The sequence below is a fragment of the Alexandromys fortis genome, unplaced genomic scaffold (assembly GCF_014885135.2).
Source record: "Alexandromys fortis isolate MF-2015 unplaced genomic scaffold, M_Fortis_MF-2015_v1.1 scaffold_175, whole genome shotgun sequence".
NCBI classification, from domain to species: Eukaryota; Metazoa; Chordata; class Mammalia; order Rodentia; family Cricetidae; genus Alexandromys; species Alexandromys fortis.
The window spans coordinates 692,338-704,244 of NW_026068065.1; the positions used below are offsets into that span (position 1 = coordinate 692,338).

Below are 11,907 nucleotides of genomic sequence, written 5' to 3' on the forward strand. Positions count from 1 at the left end.
ATCCAGAATCTGGCTAGTCGCCTTTTCAGATACCCCAGCCCTTACTCAGGACTCTCCTAATCAGTTCTGTGTTCCCAGGTTCCTCCCTTGGGGCCTGCTCACTGTTGCATCTACAAATGGTCACCATCTCTAGCAAAAACTAGAATAATGCCTTCCTTTAATTTTATTTTTATCTAGACTTCCATCACTTGGGATGTTTGCCTGCTGGAAGGTGAAGGAGATCACGGACAGAGAGTGAGTAGCTAATAAAGGTACCATTTGGCTTAATGCTTTGAAACATTTGTTAGATTTACACATGAACAAGTTGATATCTTCAGCTAGAAGCTTTCCTAGTATTGGGAAATATGCTTCCTGTGGGGCTGGAGAGATGGCTCAGCAGATAAGAGCACTGGCTGCTCTTCCAGAGGATCTGGGTTCAGTTCCCAGCACCCAGATAATGGCTCACAATCATTTGTAATTCCAGAAACAACCTCTTATATAACCTCTGTGGGCACAAACATGTATGCAGGCAACACCCATACAAATAAAAGCAAAATAAATAAACCTCCAAAAATGCTGCCAGTGGTGGGTACAAGGAGAAACCCTTCCAGACATCCTGAAAGGATACAGGAGCATGCTGTGAAGCAAGGACTTTTCAGTGTTTATTCCTTAGTATTTGTGCTCACGAGTGCATGTGGGGCCAGAGGACAGTCTGCAGGAGTCAGTTCTGCCCTTCCAACACGCGGGCTTCGGGGTCGAACTCGGGCACCCCTAACCCTGAGCCATCTCAATGGGATTTATGATATAGATATCCAGGGATTGACCCCAAGACTGCCTTCGCCCTGGCCCAGGTGCTGCTGGGGATTTCCTCTAAGTTGGATGGCAGTTCCTCCCACCAAGCCTGCTACGCTTTCTGCTCATGTTGGGGTGACCATGGACCATGTAGAATCTAAAACTCCTGAAATAAGCTGTTTTCTTTTCCTTTATTCTGCAGTGCTAGGATCAAATAGAGCCATGTGCATGGTAGGCAAATGGTCTACAACTGGACTACATACCCAGCGTAGAATATGCTCTTCTATTTCTTTTTTTCTTTCTTTCTTTTTTCTTTTTTTTCTTTTTTTTTTTTTTCCTGGCTTTTCAAGACAGGGTTTTTCTGTGTAGCTTTGGAGCCTATACTGGTACTCACTCTGTAGACCAGGCTGGCTTCAAACTCACAGAGTTCGCCTGTCTCTGCCTCCAGAGTGCTGGGATTAAAGGTGTGCACCACCACCACCTGGCTAGCTGTTGTCTTTCTTTATCCTAATTCTATAAAATTAAAAATCTTTCTTTGGGTGGGTTGGAATATACTGAACTATAGTTTCTTGCCAGATGTGGTGACCCATGTCTGTAATCTCAGCATTTTGGGGTTGAGGCAGGAAGAATCTTTCCCATCAGCTGGAGGAAAATCTGGGCTACATAGTGAGTTTCAGACCAGCTGAGGCTATAGTATGAGACCTTGTCTCAAACAAAGTAAGAGTGGACAGTGGTTCAGTTGTTGATCTTACATTGTATGTATATGACCAATTGATGACTGTTTTGCCTGCATGCATATCTGTGCACCAATTGATACCTGGTGCCTATGGTAGTGAGCCATCATGGGGGTGTGGGAATCGAACCTACACTGTAAGAATAACAAGTATTCTCAACCACTGAACCACTTTTTGATCTTGTAGAAGACCAGGATTGTAGGTTCCCAGCATGCACATGGTAGCTCACAACCATCTATAACTCCAGTTCCAGGAGATCCAACACCCTCTTCTGACCACTGAGGGCACTAGGCACACACATGATACACATACATACACGCAGGCAAAACACTCGTACAAGTGAAACAAGGAAATCTAAAAAAGAAAATTAAAGACAACAACAAAACTTGACTGGTTCTGCTTAGCAGTTCCTTCAACAGTTCATCGAAAACCAGAAGCCCTACAATCCCTGAAATTCCACCTGCTTCTTGTCGTTTAGGATTTAGATTGGGACTCAAAAGTGGTAGTGGAGCCTGTGCTGTTTGCCTGTTCTTCCTTCCCGGTCTTACCTATCGGCTGGAAGTAGCAGCTACCTGTGCTGTCTGTGAGCCACACAGACAGTAGTTGTTAGTAGCTTTGTAATTAATGAAATTAGGAAGGAAAATCGTGAGGCTCGTTATCAGAGAAGTCAGTCCTAAAGTATAGCCTTGAGATCCGGACTTGAAATGTGAGACTTCCCAACTAAGAGTTCTGTGGTGGATTTCATTTGTATTTTAATAGGTAAAGCTTGCCTGCGGATCAGAGAGTAAAACAGTCACACTGGTCAGACTTACAGAAAAGGCAGCAATGACACACACCTTTAATCCCAGTAGCCACACTAGCTTGTCATAGAAACCAGGCAGTAGTGGTGCACTCCTTTAATCCCAGCACTAGAGAGAAATTTAAGGGGGGGGGGGCAGCTCTCAGTCACAGTCTCATTCTGAGATTCCTGGAGGCAGGATCGCCATTTTGGACTGAGGTAGAGATGACAGCCAGTGACTGGCTGTTTTACTTTTCTGACCTTCGGGTTGACCCTCAATTTCTGTCTCTCAGTTTTTATTAATCGTGCTTCAGAGTTGGTCATGTTTATGTATGCATGCATTTAAGCTTGTGAAATCCTTTTTCTTATCAGCAAAGCATGGTCTTTACAAACCCAAGTGTGCTGGCCCTCAGGGCACGGGAAAAGCGGCACCAGTTGTCCGTGCTTGTGCGCCAAGCTCAGCGGAGCAGCACTGCGCCTGGGAAGTAACGCCCAGCTGTTCTCCATTTCAGGGCACGTGCAGCATGGCTGTAACTGGGCTCAGACTGCTCACTGGTGCTCTAAGAAAGCCAGACGCCTGGCTCGGACTCTGGGGTGTGCTTCAAGGAACCTCTCCACACAAACTCTGTGCTTCCTGGAATCGATACTTCTATTTTTCTAGTTCCAAGTTAAACGCATCAAATTATAAAACACTTTTCCGTAGCATTTTTCCTCTGCGACTCCCAGGGCTGTTAGTAGCTCCAAAATGTACTTTTCCATTTTCCATACGACTCAAAAGCAATATAAACTCCAAAAAATCCACTAGAAAGACTCTGCAAAAAGATGCAGATGAAGAGGACTCCGATGAGGAGATCCATCACCCCGAGAGGAGTGAGCAGGAAGAAGAGCTTGAGGATGACCCTGGCGTGGTCAAGGACTACAAAGACCTGGAGAAAGTGGTCCAGTCTTTCCGGTACGATGTCATCCTGAAGACAGGCCTTGATATTGGGAGAAAGTGAGTATGATGGACCTCCCGTTTGCTTGGTGTTGTGCCACACTAACTCGGCCTCTGCTCTGGGGAATAATAACCATAGTTGTGAAAAGTAGCCTATTCCATACGTCACTCTACAGATGAAAGGACTGGCTCCCGAGGAAGCGCCTGACTGCCTTTCAATCCTTGGTGCCGTGTTTCCCCGATCGGAACACGATTGGTGTGCTCTGAGTCATTGACTTAATGACATTTCTCCTTTTTCTCCACAGTGTATCCTTGTACATGGTAGGCAAGTGTTCTGCTACTGAACCATGCCTCTGACCCTAGTAACAACCTCTAAAAGAGAAAGAGATCATTTTATTAGAGGTGCATAGCTGCAAACCCCCACTGATTTCCCACATCCTACAGTCTGAGGAAGTACATTCCAGAATCAGTGGGAGGAGTAGACTGAGCGTTAGCTCAGTGGGTCAGTGTCGTTATTAAGTCTGATGACCTGAGTTCAATCCCTGGGATCCACAGAATATAAGGAAAACACTGACTCCCACAGGCTGTCCACAGACCTCCACATATGTGCCACGAACACATGTGCCCACAGCATTCACACATACACATACACACACAATAATTAAAAAAAAAAGAAAAAAAAGAATACAGTTTCTGGCCAGTGAGATGACTCAGTGGGTAAAGGTGCGTGCATATAGTCTGCCCATCTGAGCTCTAGTCCCTGATCCCAGGAGACAGGAGAGGACTGGTTCCCAAGAGTGTTCTGACCTTCCACAGACTCGCTGTGGCACGCAGTCTCTCACACACAAAAGGATGCAGTGTCTTGAGCTAGAGTGCTAGGTCAGGCCTACGATCCGAGCACCTGAGGCTAAGTGTTGGAAGCAGCCAGGCTACATACTACAATACTACAGGTGATCTCTGTGAGTTCGAGACCAACCTCAGAGCCGCTCTGAGAAATTCTGGCTTAAAAAAAAAAAAACAAAAAAACAAAAAAAAACAAGAAAAACAAGAAACAAAAAACCAAAAAGTGGGTCCTTGGGCCAAACTACTAGTATGTGACTTTAAGCATGTTAGGAATTTTGTTGTTCCTTTTTAAAATCTGTTTATGCAGTGTCTGAATGATAGGCAGCGGTGACACGTAGCCAAAAGACTCATGTGTAAGGCTGCTTCTGTCCTTGCAGCTTTGTGGGTTCCAGCTTCTGAGTTTCATCTCACAGGCCCCCTTTCACCTTTTAAAGCCACAGAATCACTCAATAGTTAGTGCTGGGCTAGAACTTACAGTTTAGTTCCTGACAGCCTCACCCTCGCTGAAATCCTGCTTTAGCCTCCTAATGCAGGACTGCAGGGACGAGCCACCAGGATTAAAATCTGTAGACACTGGCTGGGCCCACGTGTAGCAGGCACCCCATGCAGTGCACAGAAGTGGGAATTTGAGATTTCCTTAGCATATTTATTCTATCTGCTGATGTTCTGTTCTGGTGGTGCCCTTGCTGCTTGTTCATCCCTTTAGCAGTCACGGATGGTGTGTATATGAGGACGGATTGTGACAGGTGCAAACTCAAGATTTCCGCAGACCTTTAATCCCAGCACTTGGGAGACAGTCAGGGCAGTCTCTAAGTTCAAGGCCAGCCTGGTCACAGAGCAAGTTCCAGGACAGCCAGCTACTTGTCTCAGCAAAAAAATTCCCTTATGTAATGTGTATCTTTATGGAATAGTTAATTGTGTGTTTCACTTTGTTTAAATTCATGGAATATAAGAGAGCAGTGGCTATTGCTTTTATGGAGCCGAGCCCTGATGTCAGTCTTCCTGAGTCAGGTCATCAGAAGGGAGGATTTGTTTGTGTCTGTGTCCTGTCTGGTCTGTCACCAGAGATTCAGAGTGAAGAGACCGGCTGCCAGACTGGAATTACTCAACCTCAGTGCACACAGGCGGTTCCTTGATGGCATCTCTGTATGTGTGGCACCTGGTGTTTCTGTCCCCGTGCAGAGCAGGAAGCCGAGGACAGGAAGGACCCACTCATTCTGACCACTGTGACTCACCGAGCTGCTGCCATGTGGTCACTTCTGAACTGGCCCACAAGGCCCCATGCAGCAGTCACCTGCCCAAGTGCAGGGGCCTCTCGGCCTCAGAAATGCCCTGGGCTCCCTGTTGGAGATGTGTGTAGATGGTGCCCACTTTCACTTGGCACCTCACCCTTTTCACTGGAAATGCAGGGGTTTTTGTTTTGTGGGGACTCACTGGGTACTGACATCTGGTGTTTTTCTCAAAGCTGTGTGGTCGTTGAGTTTATTTACATTTCAAATCTTTTCTTTTTAATAGCAAAGTAGAAGATGCATTCTACAAAGGTGAACTCAGACTGAATGGAGAAAAGTTATGGAAGAAGAGCAGAACGGTGAGCCACCCAGCCTGTAATGACAGCCACATGGTCCTGCCTGTTGTCCTGCTGGTCAGTGCTGTCCCCAATCCCCCCTTGGGCCCTGGTGCCCTCTCTGAGGGCTTCCGTCCTGGTCACGCTGATGGAATTGTCTGTGGGCCACCATCTCTCCTCAGTCTTCGTGACCTTATGAGTCGGAAGAATTGGAATAAGCCAGTGTTAGCCCCATGGAGTCATGGAGGTAGATTACAGAGAAAGGTCTGACTGGGAAGGTGCCGCCTGAGCGGGTGGACAGTGCTGTTCACTTCGGCGGGTCTTGTAGGAGCTCTGCTCTCCGAAGGGCAGCTGGCACAACCATGTTTTGTAATTCTGACAAGTTCATGTTGATACTGTTAATTGAAAGAGGTCAAGTCAGGGTCACGATGCTTCCTTGATATACCAGCACTGGCTGGGGCCGAACATCATGAGTCCCACCAGGGCAGCCAGGGGTACACACTGAGACATTATTTCAAAATAAATAGAACCAAACAAAAATGATTCATAAGAGAATGTACTTCAATATCTGCTTTCTAACAACAGATCTGTTTGTCTGATACACACACATAGGTAAAAGTAAAATTCTATTAAAAATAGCCTTTGTGTGTATACCAGCACATGGGAAATGGAGAAAGGATCAGGAGTTATAGGCCAGATTGTGCTATGTGAGACCCTATGTCCACAATATATTCAGACATGCATATACGCACTATGTGTGTGTAGCGATAGACACGGTGACACACGCCTTGGAAGGCAGAATCAGGAAGACCGCTACAGACTCAGCCAGTTAAGTGTACTTGCCTAGTTCCAGACTAGCCAAAACTACATCTCAAAACAAACAATGTACGCATGCATGTTTATAGATATTACATATGGTTTGTGAGACAGTTTCTCTATCTAACAGCCCTAGCTGTCCTGGAACTCACTTTGTAGACCAGGCTGGCCTTGAGCTCTCAGAGATCCCCTGCCCCTGCCTCCCAAGTGCTAGGATTAAAGGTATGCGCCACCACTGCCTGGCTATGTTACATATATTCTTAATTAAAAATTACTAGTACTTAGAATAGATTATTGTGGAATATATTAAGGTTTTAAATCTTGTTTTTTGTGTATGTGTATTTTGCTTATCTGCATATGCATGCAGTTCCTGTGGAGGTCATAGGTCCCCTGGAATTGAAGCTGCAGATGACTGTGAGCCTCTTGAGAGCCCTGGTAACCAAACCAGGGTCTCTCCAGCCCCATATTCATTTTCTTCATGCTTTTTATATTTCGAAAATTAAATGCTTTTTAGATTTATGTGTATATGTGTTTTGCCTGCATATATGTATATGCACGATGTATGTGCCTGGTGCCCACAGAGGCCAGAAGAGTATCAGGTCTCCCCAAACATAGGTTGTGAGCCACTGTGTGAGTACTGGGAACCAAACCCATAGTTCTGCAAAAGCAACAAGTGCTCCTAGCTGCTGAGCCAACTCTCCAGCTCTCCTGCATTCATTTTCATGTCTTCTATTTTCTGGCTTTTTAGAACATGTATTTAGTTGTGGGAGCAGGGAATGTGGGTTCATGAACATCACAGTTTGGATGTAGAGTGGAGGACAACTTGAAGGAATGGATTCTTTCTCCCTCCTTGTGTTCAGGTCATCAGGCCTGGCTGCAAGGGCTGTGCCATCTGCCCTCACTGAGATATAAATAATGAGTGTTGACTGAGACAGAGTCTCACTATTGTTGCCCGGGCTGACCTGGAACTCACTCTGTAGATCTGCCTGCCTCTGCCTCTTGAGTGCTGGCATTAAAGAATGTTTGACCTTGCTTTTAAACCATGAGATTATATCACTTAGCAAAACTCAATAAAGGAGATATAAAAATCTTTAATTAAAAGCTAGAAAGCAGCACTTGGGCTGTATGTAGCTTGGCTGATAGAATGCTTGCCTAGCGTGTAAAGAAGCCCCGGGTTCAACCCCTCAGTGACACATAAACCTTAACCCCATCAAGAAGAAGGGTCAGAACTTCAGAGTGGGTTTGAGGCCAACCTGAAACCTGTCTTTTGGTGTCATGCTTAGAAACATAACCTGTTAGTAGTGAGGGGTGATGAAGAGACAGAGTTTGGAAGAGGGGGTTTTATTTTTCTTCCTTTCACATTCCCAAAGCCTGCTAGGTAGGATCTGCTCCCTCGCGGTGCCCTGGGATGTAGAACAGTGAGCGTGTCATCTGTTTGCATTGGTGAACCTTGAGGCTCCTCCAGTCCTTGTCCCTGGGGATCATGCAGTCGTTACTGCTGCCTCTGCCCACAGAAAGAGGGGCAGCTTCTTCCATTCTGGTCTCAACTCCTAGTGAAGGCCAAAGAGCTCTGATAACCTTGGGCTGGCAGGTGCAGAATCATCTGTCAGCCATTGTTCAGTGACCTGCACAAAAGCCAGTGCTCCAGACAGGCCCTTCTCTACCCCTCTGCTGCTGTCTTGACTGTAGCCGAGCTGCCTTCTCTGCTGCATTACCTTCTGAACACCCCTGCTGGAGCCCCGTGCAAACTCCATAGCCTGCTCTTCCCTGCTTTGAGGTATTGTTCACCACAGCCTAATTACTGGGCTTCATTCTGCCTTGGGTGTTCTGTCCTTTCGGCTGCTTTCCAGATTTCTCCTGAGGGTCAGGAAAGGCAGAGGCCAATATTAACACTCGGCTGCCTTGTTACTAGGAGGCCTGGTAGTCATAGAAACTGCAGCTAAGGGGAGATTTGAAATGTAGATATTTAAAACAGCCACTAATCCCAGCCAGTTTTGCTTTGTGTCTGAGAGGACCAGGCCTCAGATGGGACTAAATAAAGCATGCCTGCTTCCCCAGCCTGCTCCATGGAACCAGTGCCTGGCTATAGGCCCTGAGGGTCCAGCATGCCTGTCGCTGCAGCTCAGCTCCCCCGAGTCATCACCTGCCACCGAGCAGGTTTCCTGTGTTCTGCAAACTAGATGGTCCAGAGAGCACCAGGCTGAGCAAGCCTGCTCTGACAGTGGCTTGAGAACCCCAAGATGGGACTGATGACGTCCTAACTCACCTCCCAGGGTGGAGTGGGCTAAGAGGAGACATCTGCACCCTAGAAGGAAGACATGCCATCACCTTTTTCCTTTTTAAAAACGCTTTTATTAGTACATATTAATTATAATATTTCATTGTGGCTTTGCATGCATGCATATGATGTATTTTGAGTGTATTGCCCTCTCGTGCCCATCACCTCCGCCTTTCCCAGCTGCTCACCCTTGTGTTTGCATGGAGCTTTTCTTCCTCCTCCTCCTCCAACCTCCACACAGGCCTTGGTACACATGCGCTTCATCCCCAAAATAGGGAAACTTTCCAAAACCTAAGTTGGGGGCTCAAGAGATGGCTTAAGCAACTAAGAGCACTTGCTGCTCTTCCAGAGGACCTGGGTCACTTCCCAGCACCTGCATTACATGTGGGTCACAGCTGCCTGTGCCTCCAATTCCAAGGGGATCCATCCCATGTCTGACTTCCAAGGGCACCAGGCATGCACATGGCACACAGACATGCAGGCAAAATACCCACACATAAAATAAATGAGAAAACATTTAAGTTTTAATAGGCCAGCTTCTAAGCTGTGTATTTGTTTCTTTATGGAAGAGAAGGCTTGGTTTCTTGTTTGTTTTATACTTACTCTTTTAAAAGATTTAAAAAATTTTTATTTTATGTGAATGGGTGTTTTGCCTACGTGTATGTCTATATGCTATGTGTATGCCTGGTACCCATGGAGGCCAGACAAGGGTGTCAGATCCCCTGGAAATGCAGTTCAAGGTGGCAAGAATATTGATCACTGTTAACCACTGAGCCAGCTCCCTAGGCCCTTCGGTAGAGGCAATGGCCCACATATGAGTTGCTTTTAGCCAAGAGAAGCAGTTGTTGGTCCTGGCTTATATTTGGCGGAACAGCAGTGGCAGAACCAGGTTATGTTAAGCCCTCTTGAGTTCCTGGTCAGATTCTCTAATGTTCTGAGTTCCTTGGACCCAGCTACTTCTAACAGGTGTTTCCCTGGTGTCCAGCACAGACTAAGCCCTTGCTACTGGTCCCTGGAGATAACATGGCTGCTCCAGAGTGTGGGTTGACAAGCCTAGTCACAAGACCTCTAGTAAGAATAGTTTGGCCTCAGCCCCTCTAGCCAACTCTTGCTCTTTCTGTGCGGTCCTCCTTCCCTGAGTAATGCTGGCGAGGCAGCCCACCACTGCTCCATGGTGACAGATGTGTAACAAACTGTCCCATCCCCATTTTGGGAAGGTCACCTAGGTTAGAAATCAGTGCCAATATTTTTCCTGGATCATCTAGTGCTTTCTTTGTACATTCTTGCTGAGTGTGCCCCACTTTTCTGTGTTTTACAGTGTTCCTCAGACAGGCAGGTCTGTTCAGAACTCCTCCAGTTCCCTGACTGATGGGCATCCATCTGCCAGTCATCCCCGTCAGGAAAGTACTGCCTGGGTCCAGCCCCTCTGCTTGAGGCTCCCTTGTATGCCTACCCACAATGCAATTCAGACCTAGGGTGACTGTCAGAGAAGTCAGGGCTCTTCTCACTTGTTCTTCCTGTGTGACAACCACCACATTAAAACGGGGGGGGGGGGGGGGGGGGGGGGGTAAATGCTAGATAGGAAAAAAAAAAACAACAAGGATGTGAAGTCAGAAAAGTACCTGGGAGTTCTGGGCAGGCCTTTTTTTTTTTTCTGAGACATGGTTTCTCTGTGTAGCCCTAGCTGTCCTGGAACTAGCTCTGTAGACCAGGCTGGCCTTGAACTCACAGAGACCCACCTGCCTCTGCCTCCCAAGTGCTGGGATTAAAGGCTGGCTAAATTCCAGGAGTCTTGATGCCTTAACACAGATGTACAAACAGGGAAAACACCAGTGCACATGAAACTGAAACAACAACAAAAACAACAAAGCAGGGCTGGTTTTTTGTTTGTTTGTTTTGTTTTGTTTTTCCGAGACTGGGTTTCTCTGTGGCTTTGGAGCCTGTCCTGGAACTAGCTCTGTAGACCAGGCTGGTCTCGAACTCACAGAGATCCACCTGCCTCTGCCTCCCGAGTGCTGGGATTAAAGGTGTGCACCACCATGGAGTAAAGGCGGTTTCCCTTCTGTTGGCAGGTGAAGGTGGGAGATACACTGGATCTCCTCATTGGAGAGAACAAAGAGACGGGGACACAAGTGGTGATGCGGATTCTCCTGAAAGCCGTCTATGATGAGAAGACGGAAAGTGACAAGTACCGAGTGCTGTTGCGACGGTGGAAGAACTTAAAGCTGCCAAAGACTAAATGACCGTGCCGTCTCCCCACGGCTGCTTCCTGCTGTCAGAGGGGCCGCCGTGCAAAGAGGGCGTTTTTACTGAAATAAAGTTCTGTCGTTTGTGGGATCACTGGAGCATTTTGTGGAAGCTGGGATCTGGGTTTCCTTCTCCTGCGCTCCTGTAGGCCCGGCACTCTGAGAGCTCCCTTGTCCTGCAGAGACCAGTGCAGGAGCCCAGGCCAGAGAGGACGTCATGACCCGCCTACATTTTCCACACTGACTACCTCAGGAGTCATTGTCAAATAAACTGGCCTTGTCTCTTTGTGGGTTTCATTTATGGAATTTGTTTTATTTTGTTAGACAGGGTCTCCCTGTATAGCCGAGTAGCCTCAAAATCAGGATCACTGCCTCTGCCTCCCAAGTACTAGGATACAGAGGCTGGCCTTGAATTCCTGATCTTCCAGCCTCTAACTCCCAAGAGCAAGAACTATAGAATAAAGGCTGGAGAGATGGCTCAGCAGTTAAGAGCACTGACTGTTCTTCCAGAGGTCCTGAGTTCAATTCCCAGCAACCACATGGTGGCTCACAACCATCTGTAATGAGATCTGGTGCCCTCTTCTGGGGTGCAGGTATGCATACAGGCAGAACACTGTATACATAATAAATAAATAAATAAATAAATAAATAAATAAATAAATAAATAAATAAATAGAACTATAGAATAGACGTGTAGCACCCGCCCCTGCTTCTTGGTGTTTATTTAAATATTTGCTGCCTAGGGACTGTTTCCCATATTCAGGATTTTTGTGGCTAAAATTAACGGAGTCAAGATTGCCTTTCAGATTATGATTGGACAGAATGGAGAGAACCTTTTACCACTGTTAAACTAGTTTCAGTTGTCTTCGGTTTGTCTTTTACAGTCCAGAGGAGTGAAGCTGCCCCTCCAATTCCAACTGGTCTACTTAGAGTCCATTAGGAG

General features: G+C 46.7%; 1 protein-coding gene across 7 annotated transcripts in view; it reads left to right on the forward strand.

Moving 5' to 3' along the window:
• Mtres1 (mitochondrial transcription rescue factor 1) overlaps window positions 1–11,055 on the forward strand; it is a 15,611-nt gene extending 4,556 nt beyond the window's left edge. For 4 of the 7 annotated variants that reach the window (XM_050120538.1, XM_050120539.1, XM_050120540.1 and 1 more), the window contains exons 2-5: window positions 178–234; window positions 2,796–3,277; window positions 5,576–5,702; window positions 10,791–11,055. In XM_050120538.1, the coding sequence (XP_049976495.1) occupies window positions 2,808–3,277; window positions 5,576–5,702; window positions 10,791–10,961 (768 nt within the window). In that variant the 5' untranslated portion in view covers window positions 178–234; window positions 2,796–2,807 and the 3' untranslated portion in view covers window positions 10,962–11,055. Of the gene's footprint in view, window positions 1–177; window positions 252–2,795; window positions 3,278–5,575; window positions 5,703–10,790 lie in introns of all 7 variants that reach the window. The other 3 variants (XM_050120541.1, XM_050120542.1, XM_050120537.1) reach the window with 2 other exon arrangements.
• Window positions 11,056–11,907: the final 852 nt, after the last annotated feature.